General features: G+C 38.4%; 1 protein-coding gene across 1 annotated transcript; it reads left to right on the top strand.

Moving 5' to 3' along the window:
- The first annotated feature begins 9,013 nt into the window (after positions 1 to 9,013).
- Positions 9,014 to 10,622, top strand: LOC148018539 (uncharacterized). The gene has a single exon (XM_087662273.1). It carries the CDS (start codon positions 9,252 to 9,254, stop codon positions 10,302 to 10,304), a length of 1,053 nt encoding a protein of 350 aa, XP_087518399.1. The 5' UTR covers positions 9,014 to 9,251; the 3' UTR covers positions 10,305 to 10,622.
- The last annotated feature ends 3,642 nt before the right edge of the window (positions 10,623 to 14,264 follow it).

The raw sequence follows: 14,264 nt of genomic DNA on the forward strand, positions 1-14,264 counted from the left end.
AATTCTTTTGGGATAGTAGCCCTTCCAAGGCTATGAGAAAGCTTAAAAAATTGTTGCGAGTTGTGCTGACACTTAGGAAAGTACTATGCATGTGGTAAACCAATACTGATTGTAGTGGATACCAGTCCCATTTGGATTGGATGGGCCATATTATAGGATGATGATGATGGTAACAGATATGCAATGAGATTTGGTACAAAAGTTTTGCATGATAGATAGAGGTAGTATCCATAGATCAAGAGAGCTATATGGAGTGTAGTGGCTGCCCTAAAGTTTAATAAAGAGTACTTTATTGGATTTCATGTTGTTATAGAGACATCCTCCTATACTTAAGGTTTTGGCTATAAGGCTTGTAAAGAAAAAATCACAAAGTGGTCATGGTTGTTACCTTATGCTCTATGGATTGAGTGAACCATACACAATGAGACTAGCGAGTATACGCCTATGCAACTTGCATATAGACATAAGCTAGTGATGCCCATAGAGACCAATGTTGTTACTTGTAGTATGCTACCATGGTAGGATGACATGACTCGAGAAGAGCTTTTAGCTCTAAGATGTCGATAGATTGAGAAAAGACTTGAAGATGTTTAGAGAGTAGTGTAGAGACTCAAAGAGGAAAGATTATGGAACAATGAGAGATTTTATTGTAGATATAGGTTGAGGCCTAAAGAAATAGAATGAGGGTATTGGGTTTTGGTTTATCATATTATCCTTGAAAGCTAGCATAACACTATCAAAAAAATGGCAAAGAGATGGTTTGGACCTTATCTTGTAAAGCATGCATATGACAATGCAACATATGCTTTAATAGAGTTGGATGGGACTACCTTCAGGATATCCACAATAGGAACGAAGATCAAAATATTCAAGAAGAGCAAAGTAGAAGATTATGAAGTGGGAATGAAAAATAAGACACATAACATGTTGACATTTCTTTAGAGGAAGGAAAAGAGTTTGCAAAATATGAAGAACTTGGAGATGATAAAGAAGACTTTGAACTTATAGTTGAGCTTGCAGATGATGAAGAGTGAAGGTGGAAGATGCTAGAGGATGTGTCGTTTAGAGGGGGTGAATGTTGAGACACTACATATCTACTAACTACAAGCTTATAGGTTTCAAAGAAATATTGTAATTTTATCCATGTGCCATGAGAAGTGTTTGATAGTGATAATGAGAGTTTTTTATGCCTTGACAAGAGCATGACGACACGAAACTAGGGGCACAACTATAAAAAATCATCTATATAGTGTGCATTCAAAGGGTATTAAGAGATATCCTTTCTTTACATGCTATAAGGCCAAGAAATGACCCCTTTTACTTTACTAAACTTATGATTTTTTTTCAACATACAATTAAAAAAACCCCTTTTGTAAATATGATCTTGTAAATTTTACTAAATAAAATACCCTTTCTTTTGAACTCACGTGGTATCTTACATGTTCTAGAAGCTGGACTCCTTGATGGATAGGAAATATGAGACATGTTAAGTCCTACCAAATGTATAATGATGAGGATATGAGTTGCAAATGACTGACAAGAGTAAAATATTGTAAATGCAAGTAAGTGATGAGTTGTCAAGTCCTTGGTTGCAAAGTCTATGCATGAAAAGTATCCAAGAGAGAGTAAGAATGTTTAATATGCCTAAAGAAAGTGTGAATGTCCATTCTCAAGTATCCTAGGAAAAAAACAAGTGTCTATGATCAAGAATAAGTGGCATAGGAGAGAGTAGTAACCCTCTCTAACTTATTAAAATGAGCACCCATCCAAAAATCAAAATTTGCAGCTCCTCTAATGTTGTCTACATTGGAAAAAAAATGTCATGACAATGGTATTTACTATTGTGGGAAGTTCCATGAAAGCAACAGATTATCAAAAGAAAAATTAGACTTGAGTTCTTGGAAAGCAAAACTTGAGCTTAGAAAAGCAAAGAGTAGGATGAAGTAGGGCTGAACCTATATGGAGTGTTATAGATACATAGAAGAGAGATTTTGATGATCCTCAACAATCATACAAGTGATCTACTATAATATTGTAGAGAGTTGAAGTAAATCTACCACTTCTTAGGTGCATTTGGCCTAAAAATGCTTGCCCAAGAGTAATCAATTTGGGATAGATTGCATGAAGAGATACCTATTGTTGTAGGTGTTAAATTGAAAGAGATTTTTTGCTACAAGGAAGTATTTTTTCACAGGATTTTGACAAGAAAACTAAGTTGAAGTATATCCACACTGTCTATTGTGCTTTTTGGGTTACTTTGGTCAGTGAAAAAATCATTTTTAAAGCTCATTATATTGCTATGGCAAAGTGATTAGATGTTGCATAGTATAGTTGTGCTTAATAGAGTTTTGTCTAGGCCATCATCTTGGATGAAGATTTTGTAACCTGTGTATGCTATTTTATATATAGATTTTTCTTCAAGAGTTTATCCAGTCAGTGTCTTTTGGTTTCATCTTGATTCTTTCATCTCTCTTGTCTTGTCTCTTGAAACCCAGTGGTTAGTGGATTGACACATATTCCTCCTTGACAACAGGGCTAGGGATAGAAGTGGTGTGGGCCATGACAATGAATGTAGGGGTTGGGAGCAATGATATTGTGGCCTTTGTTGTCAAGACATTGGGCATCTAGATTGTGAAAATAAACACATTTTTCAATGTTATAGAATTTTAGTGTGTGCCTACAGAATGAGTTATAAAGTGATTATGGGACTTATCAAGAGTAAGTCATGAATGACAGAGTGTGTGCCTATGGGATGAGTTATTGAGTGATTTATGTGACCTGCCAAGAGTAAGTAAATGAATGACATAGTGTAAAGTATCACCTTATATATTGGATATGTAAGTGAGTAAAATTAAATTATTTCGAATCTAACACTATTTTGGGGGGACGAAGCTGAGCTTTATGGATAGAGGGACTGAGTTACATTCTCCCCTATTTCTCAATTTCTTTGAACAAAGTGTAGTGTCAACATTTCTCTCACCACTGATTGATTATAAAGTGATCATTCTTAGTTGGGCACTATATTGTTGTCACGGGTGACCTATCTACTCTTCCCCTATGTAGAACTGAGATTCTCGTGTTCAACTAAGCTCAATGTTTCCTACAAGGAGATTGGGGAGCATTGTGCATGGACACAAATTTTGGTCTTCTAGTAGAGGACTCCTTTGGGCATGATGAAGGAGGGACCTCACAAGGATTGAGTAAAAAATGACTCATGCATGTTTTAAACACGATTTTAAACCCCTTTAATTTTCAAGATAAGATATTACATCAATTATGCCATGGAGGAGACTTGTGTTGAGACTACGACTTGGGAAAATATTCTTACTTTAATAAAATGGTCATAAGGAGAATAAGACAAAGAGAATTTCAAAGTATATGCCTTGTACATGTATTCTTTGCATCGACAATTCTAAGTATATCATATAGAGCATAAGCTTGTTTTTACAAAAGAAAAAGTTGCCCACATGATTAGGTTTTGTAGTAATCTTATAGTTATATAGTAAGCCTTTAAGCTTTCCTCTTTAAAAAGAACACTTTCTTCTTAAGACTTTACAATGGAATCTACCTTCTTAGGCTACCATTATAAGCAACAATTATGGTTAAAACACAAATCTCTTCCTTCACTCTAGCCTTATGAATCATGAGATGAATCATATGCTAAAAACCATTCTTGTAAACCTTCATAGGATTGACATCTCCTTTGTGTATGTATTGCTTTTTTGAAAATAGGGAGCCAAAGGTTTTAGCTTTGACTATGGTCTAAAATGAAGAAGAGACTCTCAGCTATCATACTCCAAAAGAACAAGGAAGAGATGATGATTTATTATGGAATCCTATCTTTATTCCCTAAACTAAGCCACTAAAGCACATTATGTACATTTAAAATCTCTTTCTTAAACATTGACTTCTTAGAATGCCATCACCACCTATCATACATGCAAAGGATTGACTAATTATTCCACTTGGCGAAGCTCCTCCATAGCTTCTAATTTGGCATAACCAATTATATAAATGATATGCCAAGAGATGAACTAAAAGGAATATTGGGTCTTGTGCAAATGCCTCACTACATGTCCTTGTTATAGTACCTATAATCACTCTCATATTTTAGATAATAGTATGATTGGAAAAAATGTAAGGTATTTTATTGCATGAAAAATTCACTAACACATGGTCTAAGAATAATGGACCATTAATCATCAAATCTTTCCAAAGTGGGATCTAGATTCAAAGGCGAAAAAGTATGCAAGACATGTAGAGAAGCTAAAATGATCTCCGACAAGTGATGATAGCCCCAAGGAATATGAAATAATCATCGGATGGACCTAAAAGACGTGACAATGGTTCACATGGGGCAGAAGGACAATCGTGAACTAAATCAGCCCTAGTTGTGCCATTCTATTCAACATGGACCTATGCCATTGTCTACCCTCCCATGAGACAAGCCTCAAATGAGCTTGGAAAGAACTAGCCTATTCATTAAGCAAGGGAAAGCCAAGAAGACTTCATAGGTACCATTCTCGGAATGATTCAATAACACAGAAGATTTGAGACAAACAAGTTTCTCAACATTGATTACATGCCATCATGACACTTGAGTTCTAGTTTTTGCATGCATGATGACCCATTCTTCAAATAAGAACCTAGAAAACCTAAGACTACTATCTAGTATATAAATCCTAAAACAAAGACTATTGAATAATAATCATGTATATTTCCACATATAAAATATCTCCACCCATTTTTTTTGGAGTATGAACATGATTTTACGAGAATCATGTATAATGCTTCTTCTAGAGTATGGACTTAACGTACTGAGTGATCTCCTAAATACTAGACTTTGACAAAGAAAGTGATGGCAAGTAATATGAAATCATTGGTACCATGATTATTTGAGCCACTTTCAAACATGCATGAAAAGGTCATGCATGTGATTTCTAGTATACAAAATCATTTGCAGCACTCGTAGAAATCTACTCAAGCAACTTCTCGGCCTAAATACTTACCCGTAATTGATGGCCAAAATGTTTTAAAAATGTGCCCTTAGTCACCACCTCTCCATGCCAACCCAAGGCTTGAAGATTTGATTTTATACAATCAACAAGAGCTTACTCAGAGATATTACTACACGAAGCCTTCAAGCAAGTACAAACAAATTTCACATTTCCATTTCTTTACATATATTATAGATTCAGCCTTGAAAAACATTAAAGTGTCATCAACCAATGCTTGACCAACTAATTGTTAGTTTAAGAAGGAAGGTAGAGGAAAACTACATCACCATTTATAAACAAGCATGACAGCATCATTAATATGGGATCAATGGCCAAAGCAAAGAAAAAGGGCTCAAAGGATAGCCTTGTCTAACAAATCAATAAATCAAACACCTTCATACCACGATTTTAAAGAAAAACTCTAGAAGAAGAATCCAAGCTAATATTATAAATCAAATAAGACATTCTAAGGTTGATTAGATCTTTTGTGTAAGCTGTGCTAAAAATGATCATTCTAGAAGTGTGCATAGTCTATCTTCATTTGGATAGTCAAGATGTTATACAAAATATTTATCTCTCTAATAAAATCATATTGGATAGGGTGCATAATGTCAGGAAGGCACTCATGTAGTTTGTTAGTCGAGACTTTCACAAAAAGCTTATACATGGTGCCCATCAAGGAAATTGGTCTCCATTCCTTTAGAGCAATAGTGGATTTTCCACCGTACCCCAAGAAACCACAAGTGAAGCCATATGCCTAAGCACTCTTTTACCTAATTAACATACTAACAAAATCTAATGAACGCATTCGGGTGGGTGATCACTTGAAATTGAAATCTAGCTTTTTCTCTTACATAAAAAAGTGTTCACCTTTATGACACCTTTGAATTGTATCTACTTTGAGCTTGGTAGATCCTTGTGACTCTACCTTGTTACAAATATATTTTACTTGAGGATGAAGTAAAATTTGCAATAAGAACAAACACATATCCATATTTGTACTAGTCAATAGGTACACATTATGTAATGTTTAGTCTATTGATATTTTCACTTACAACTAGTGTATTTAGATATTATTGGGACTAGTTCTTTTGCAAGTTTTTTAAAACAAAACATTCCTAGCAAAAAGTGTTAGATGCTAAAAGTGCAGCATGCATCATTTTTCTTTCTCAAAACCATGTTGGATCATTACTACTTGAATATGAAAAAGTGTTGAGTGTAGGCTTTTAGAGACCTTTGTGACCACACTTTCCTAATCTTGTGAAAGCTTCTATTTCCTATTCAAACCCATGCTTATTGGGAAAACGACACATTGAACATTGCTAGATATCATTGAATGGCTTGGAATTGATAATATACTACATCAAAGGTACGAGGTTGTATTTTTGCACATTTGTAGCAATCCAATTCAAGGTTAGTAGAATGTACATCTCATCTTCATGAGAAAATTTTTAGGTATAAAATGATTAGGCTACATATTTTAGCTCATTCTAACAACATGTTAAACATCAACAAAGAGACAAATGAGCTATTGGTTTGAAGACAATGATTCTCAAAAGAAGAGTGTAATTATAGCTCACAATTGTAGACAAACTCCATCCTCACAAGAAAAACATACTATTTTGATAAATCTTGTTGTTTTTAAAAAAACTCAAATTTTAGCCCTATTGAAGATGAACCCCAACCTCATAATAAAAGTAGAATACTTTTGATAAGGTATAAAGTTTGAAAAAACAAGTGAATGCTATCACTTTATAGATACAAATGTTTTGTCTTTGAAGATGAAAGTTTGAAGAGTAACTTTTTCTACCAAACCACAAGTCTTGGGTGCAAGCCATTCAATTTTACCCCTATGTACATAAAAATTCTTTGTAGTGTGGAACTTGATGGTAGGATAAATCAACCATTTCTACAAAAGCTTTCACCTTTGTCTATATTCTAATGAAGGCAACCTAGGTATCATGATGATATGTTAGGAGTGACTAACACTATGACATATTCTTGCATTCGACATATGTAAATTAAAATTTTCTATGAGGACTTCATCAACATACCTTAAGATGTCAAAATAATCATGTTGCAGTAGAATGTCCAATCAAAATGCTTGAGCTAGAAACAATACAAGACCCTTGGATTGCTTGTGCATTTGTACTATCTGTGTGTAAATACGTGTGCACTTGTGCACATCCGTGTATGTGCTTATACATGTGTGTGTGTGGATATGTTGGGTTTTTTGGATGTTGAAGAGGAACCTTGTGCTTAGCTAGAAGCCCATGTTGCATCATCGTTACAAGATGATGTGCTCACTATAGATAAAGGTAACCATGAGAAACCCTCCTTCTAAATGAATGGTTCTTATGTTGGAATATCATAAACTTTCTCATGTGTCAAACTATTGCACACTGCATTGTACATTGAAGCCACTCTGCACCATTACCCTGTCCTATTTTATATTCAATGAGTGCCATTGCCCACTCATTCTAAAGGATCCTATTTTATAATTGACTACCATTGCCCACTCTTATTTTATGTTTAATATCAGAAGCATATTTGAGAGCTTCACCACTCACCATTGCTGTTTCATTCTAAAGGATCCTATTTTATGTTCAATGACCCACCCAATGCAACTTAAAATGAATCAACTATTTTGCCAATAACAAATATTTTACATGCCCACTCTTTTGAGTAAATCAAGTTTTGCATTGTTCCTTTTGTGCTCTTACTCCTTAGACTCTAAATTATGGTGATAGTTTTATATTATTGTGCTTCAAGGTTGATTTTCAACTCATCTAGGGATTCCTACACATTTACATAATGTATTGTCAAAAGAGCATCAATATTGTGCACGTATCTCTATGTCTCTAAGATGGAGGGCACTCGAACTTAGAGGTTTGGTTTGTAGAATAAAGAAAAAGTTGGGTCATATGGAACTCCTAAGTTTGTATACTAAGTTTGTTTACTAGGTGTCAAGTTGAAACCATGCGCTACTTATGGAAAGAACTAACAATGATAAAAAGTGTCCTAGAATATTCCTTCTTCTATTAAATCTTTTTTCTATACCATTCATGATTTCATGGAATTTGAGAATTAGGAAAGAAAATTTCACAATAGAGAAATATCGAAAAAGTAGTTGTTTGTGCCACTTGTTTTCCTATGTAGTTTCCCACTTGTATTCTTAGCTAGATGTATGCATAACTTGTATTTCTGAAAGTTATTATTTTGGGAAGCCTCTTTGTCTACTTGAACTTGATGCTTTCTTTTCTCTTTCAACATATTTCTTCATACAATCAACTTCCAATTCACACGACAATGAGTGAATGGGAATACTTTTCATGCCACTTTTGTGTGTGTGTGGGCACGCAAGGGGGGGGGGGGTTTGTTGTGGATTATATATCAATGGCTTGAGAAAGACTCCAAATAAGCCACTACCTACAATGATTTTCTTATGCACACGTAGCCTTTCAAACATTCATGTTTGTATTGAGCTCCCTTTGGATGAGCTTCATAATATGGACATGATTTTTCATAGGTGGTATGATGAATATAATGCATTTCTTATTTTGGATATAGGGGATTCCATTTACATATTTGTTGGCATAAAAGTATAGGGTTACAAAGAGCATGGATCGTATGTTGGTTTGGCTACAAGTGCATTGAATCTCACCTCAACCCGAGTCTTGAACTTGTGTGCATGAACAAACATTTTGAACAAAACCTGGCTGTCTCTATGATCATCAACGTCTCAATGATGCTTGATGACTTATGTTACTATTGGATGTGGCACGAACCTTGGGTCTCATTGGCTTAGCCTTTGGCAAGTTGCATCCGGATGAAGAGTGACATTGACGGTCGCATGTAGAAGAGAATTGTGTGCTCGAAAGGGCTGGAGCCTGGGGCGCTCTAATGAAGGTTGTCCATGGATGGACGTGCAGGGAGGGGGTAGATCGGACGGCGGGCAAGTGTGGGCTTATCCAGAGAGGAGGGGCTTCCTCTATAAAAGCGGACACGGGGTAGGGTAGGAGGGAGACAAGGGCGAGTAGGTAGCAGGCTGTGTGAGAGATTGATTAAAGTGCAAGGGCGAGCGAGTGCAGTTCTCGTACAGGCTGGGTTGTAGTTTGCGTGTGTGGTGGGAGAGGAGGGAGCGAGCAGGCTGGTGAGGAAGGTTAAGGAGATCGAGAGAGAGAGAGAGAGACTGTGTGTGTTTCTTTGTGTGAGTGAGTAGCGGGTTGGTCGCGATTCGTAGCGCGGCTGAGAATGCGCGTGGCCAGCGGCTGGATTAAGCCGACGTGGAGGGCTGTCGGGGGTTTGATATGCGCGGCTTCTCTGGCGGTCAACCTGGTGCTGCTGTGGCCGCGCCTCACCCTCCTGGCGTCCGCCTTAACATCCCACCTCCCTTCCATCGCCTCCTGCCTCTCTGTGCTCCTCGGCTATCTCACCCGGCCCGATCTTCTCTCTTTGCTTGTCGCCCGCTCCCACCTCTACGTCCTCCTCAACCTTATCCTCATGCGCATCCTTTACCGCTCTGGCATCCTCAGCCGCCCCCCTCCATCCCCTGCTGCACCTGCCTTTCCTCTCTGCAACACTAGTTATATACCTAAGAAGCAACACCTGTCTGCCATCCCTTTATCACATCACGATCATGACGCTCTAATACAAGCTGAGGACCATGCACTAATTAGTCACGATTATCACAGCAAACCCCGGCACTACGCATCATCTTGCGTTGATAATCATGCGCCGGAAGTTCATCATCAGCTGCTAAGAATGAAGGATAATAGGTCGAAGCAGCAATTCGGCTCTCCACATAATGAAGCGGCTGTCGCAGCCACGGCAGCACCCCAGCAGATCAAGAATATACTGACAATAAAGAAGGAGAAGATTCGCAACAAGGGGCCTAGCCTCTTCAGCATAGAGCCGCTCAGTAACACCATGTGTGATGGAGATCAGCTGCATGCACAGCCCCAGCTTGACAAGAAGATGACGAGATCTTACACCGTTAATTACACGGCTCCCTCTTCTCCGTTCTCAACCTCGACCTCTGCTGGTCCCTCTTTCCAGCGCTCTTCAAGCGAGGCCCGCCGCTCCAATTATTCCGATGCTAATTACAGCGTTCATGGCACGCATCGCGACAATCCGGAGACCAAGCGCAGTTCGCTCATTCATTCCGCTGATCCCTACTGTGACCTCAGCAAAGAGGAGTTCAACGAGACAGTGGAAACCTTCATCTCCAAATTCCAGAAGAAGCTCTCCATGCAGCGGCAGGATTCTTTCAATCGTCTTCTTGGCCTTGTTAACGCCATTCAATAGTTCTTATAACTGCTAATCTCTGTTGAAACAGATATCACATAGAGACATTAGATGCATATTCGCTTGTACTATTAAAACACAAGTTATAATCATTGCAGCTTCTAATGATCAGTGGGGAACGCCATGGATCATCCCCTGATCACACGGGGCTTATCGTGATTCATGTTGCTTTGTCAACTTGCACAAACGCCCCCTGTACATGATTTATCCTATCGACATGATATAAATCCCACATCCGCGGCATCGCAGCTTGTAATGATTATCGGGGATCATTCCCTGTCACAGGGGACTTATCGTGATGCACTGTTGCTTTGTAAATACTGCACAACGCCCCCTCTACATGATTTATCCTGCCCCCAACGTGGGTGCTAAAATTATAGCTGCCCACAGAGTCGGAATTCAGTCTGTTAAACCTGATATTCCCTCTGAGATCAACCGTTAATGTCGTTCTCGAATAGGGCATTAGTAAAAAGAATTAGCCGCCGATTTATTTGATGGTAAAAGAGGGTTATCGTGCTTATATTGGACTTTAAACAGTGTTCACGAAAAATTGAGGTTTAATGTAAAATAAATTGCAAATTAATAAAAATCACCTTTAAAAATACAGGTAAAAAGTTTAGTGAAGTTTCTCAAAAAGAGAATAGAAATTATTTGCATGTGAAATAATATTTGAAACAATAAATAAATGAACAAATTTATCAAGTATAAAATTTTTGACTTGACATTATTTATCTAAAATATATTTGAATGATACGTCTTATAAATATAAATTTTAATTATTATTAATTTATTTAATATATAATTATTAATTATTAAATAATAAAAACTCTTGACTCTTGAGTCATGACTGCATGTAGCATAACTCACAAGTCATGAATGATGAGTCATGACTTGGCAATTATGAGTCACATGTGTAAGATTCAACTTTCAAGTTTCAAGAATATTTAGTGTGTCAATTGAGCAAAATTTAATTTATTAAATGGTCCCTTGAGTGTTCATCTTGATAAATTTTAAAAAGGGGTAGTTACAAGTCATGGCCTTTAGGCTTCATCTCCCCCTTCTTAAACTCCATCTCTCACTTTTTCTTCCACTCCTCCATCTCTGAGGAGTGACTCCCCCTCCATCTCCAACTCCTTCAACTCCTCCATCTCCCCCTCCTCCCACTACTCCATCTCTCTCCCCCTCCTTTAAATACCTGCCACTCCTGCGATCTCTCTCCCCCTCCTTCCACAGTCAGCACATCAGGCGCCAGTCCTGCAGCGTGCTCCTCTAGGCAATCGGCAATCTCCAAGCCACTCCAGGCAGCGGGCAGTAGTAGGTGTCTCCAAGCGTGTCTCTTTAGTCCTGTGGCACAACAGTGGAAGTCTCCATGCTCAGTAGGTGTCTCCAAGATGAGAGTGCGTCTCCAGGCGCAACAGCGGGCGTCTCCACGCTCAGTGCGCATCTCCAGGTGCAACGATGGGCATCTCCAAACGTGTCACGTTAGTCGTGTGATGTCTCTAGGCGCAACGGGCAGCGACGGGCACCTCCTTCAGCAGCGTCTCCTCCAACAATAGGTGGCAGTCGATGGGCGCCAGTCTTGTGGCACCTCCAAGCAATGGGTAGCAGCAAGCGCCTGCTCCAGTAGTCGTATCGGTGGGCACCAATCTTGTGGCGCCTCCAAGCAGGGCGTCTCCTCTAGAGGCACCTCCTCCAGCAGTTGGCTGCGGGCGCCTCCTCTGGCCATTTGGCAACAAGTCCTAGGGCTCCTCTAGGTAGCGGGTGCCTCCTCCAACCAGTCGCAATAGATAATGGTTTGTTATTGCACCATCATAGACTAAGGTGCATACCCTTGTGTTTGGCTGTTTTTTACAACCCACAGATAGACGAAGGATTCCATCATGGAGAGAGAGAGAGAGAGAGAGAGAGAGAGAGAGAGAGAGAGCATTGCACCACTTATACCATAAATTTTTGCATAATGAATTGCTGGAACACATCATTTGGCTAGGAATTCTTTTTTGCTTCTTCGTCTTCCTCTCTCATTTGATCTAGCAACAAAGCAAGCATTGCTGATTTTATTGGGGGCATGAATAGAAGAATGGATGAAAATGTTACTAAGTATCAATTAATCTAAGTTTGTATAATAGCTTACACCCCTTTTGCAAGGGTCTCCAATGATGTTATGAGGAGGCCTTAATACTAATGGGGCAAACCTTAAATAAAAATAATAGTAATCTTAATATTTTTTTGTTTGATTGTAGAAAATAAAAGATACTCAACAAAAAAACAAGCAAAGGCAAACATCACTCTTAACTATACCAGGCTTTACATCAATGAAAGTAGAAAACTCTAAGGACTCGAATGTTGAAAGCAATGGTAGTACCTCGGAGGTAGATGTATGTATTGCAGAGAATATGGGTGAGGATGGTGCGCAGATCGGACGCAGGTAGCTCTCGTAGTGAATTCCCAAAGGTCCCCAAGAACAAAGCACTCTACTTTTTAGCACAAAGACCAATGTAAAAACAAGCACGACATGAGACAAGAGACAAATTGGGTTGAATCTCCCCCATGCCTTGTGTGAGCGCTTCACAAAGCATGTATTTAATATATATTTTCAATCTTTTTGCTCAAGAATAGCCCAATTACAAAAATATGACAAGCTTTTAGCTTTTGAGTTTGCTTTCTACCAAGAATAGGAAAATAAAGCTAATGGACGGTGCCCAAAGAGTCTGGCACGCCCAATCTCAATGTCCAAATAAAAATAACATATCCAGGCGCATAAGCACATACAAAATAATAATAAATAGTCGATGTCTCTATAGACATAATCAAAATATAGGCGTGGCGCCTAATATAATCCAAAGATCGAAAACCCGCTAGACTCCAATGCTTTCCTCCGCCACTGCTGCTATCTCTACACATCAACTGAAGCATTCACAATCGTTAGTAAAATAACACAATTAAACCGACAAAAGTGAATACCTAGCAGTCTTCAGCTACATAAATAAATCAACTGGTTAGAAATAAATCCTAACCTTAATTTATTACAAGTGCGCACTCTAAACTCATAAACGTTTATTAATTTAATATGCATTTTGCGGAATCACCCGCTATGGAATCACCCATGTACACACTAAATTAATGAAACGCCCGAAAAGGACAGGCGTCCCCATCAACTTCTCGCACAAAGAATCCTCTTTGCGTATGAGCCCCGGTCATCTAAGTTTACGGAATCCACCGTAAAACCTCACGGAATCCACCGTGGAATATGCCTCTTGGCATCATACCCCCGGGGTGGGATAGCAATTGACCTCAATTGCTATTAGCTCAATGTGGAGCTAACAGAGTGGGGAATGCATTTAAGTCTCTAGCGTGCATCCATTGTGCTTCCTCTACAGGATGGTTCTTAAATTTTACGAGATATCTAGAGTACCTTCGGCCAGTTCTAGTGGTCATGTAATCAGTGTCTATGATGGCTTCTGGTTCAAGGATTTCAGTCTCTTCTTCTAGTAAAGGTGGGTTTTCATAGATAGGGTGGATAGGTAATTGTCCTCTAAATGGTCTCAATAAACTAATATGAAAGGTATTATGAATTTTCCAATGTGATGGCAGTTCTAACTTGAATGCATTGTCATTAATCTTATGAATGATTCTAAATGGTCCGTAGAATCTAGGGGCTAATTTAACAACTGGATGTCTATCCACACTTTGCAGTCTACGCTTCTCTATTCTAAGCCAAACATAATCATCTACTTTGAAATTCATGGCTTGTCTTTTCTTGTTGGCTTGTTTGGTATATGATTGTTGGGCTTTAGCAATCATATCCTTTACCTCATCAAAAATAGTGTTATGCATAACAACAATATCATCGGCACTTTGTATTCTATTAGACAAAGATGCAACAGGTGTAGATAATCTATATCCATAAATAACTTCAAAAGGTGCTTTCTTTGTAGATGTGTGCGGTGTATTATTATATGC

This window comes from Lygodium microphyllum, chromosome 21, assembly GCF_053477565.2.
Source record: "Lygodium microphyllum isolate KBCC chromosome 21, Lygodium_microphyllum_v1.1.10, whole genome shotgun sequence".
NCBI lineage: Eukaryota > Viridiplantae > Streptophyta > Polypodiopsida > Schizaeales > Lygodiaceae > Lygodium > Lygodium microphyllum.

Excerpts from the sequence above, each read along its gene's own strand:
- LOC148018539 (XM_087662273.1), top strand. The coding sequence starts at position 9,252 with ATGCGCGTGGCCAGCGGCTGGATTAAGCCGACGTGGAGGGCTGTCGGG.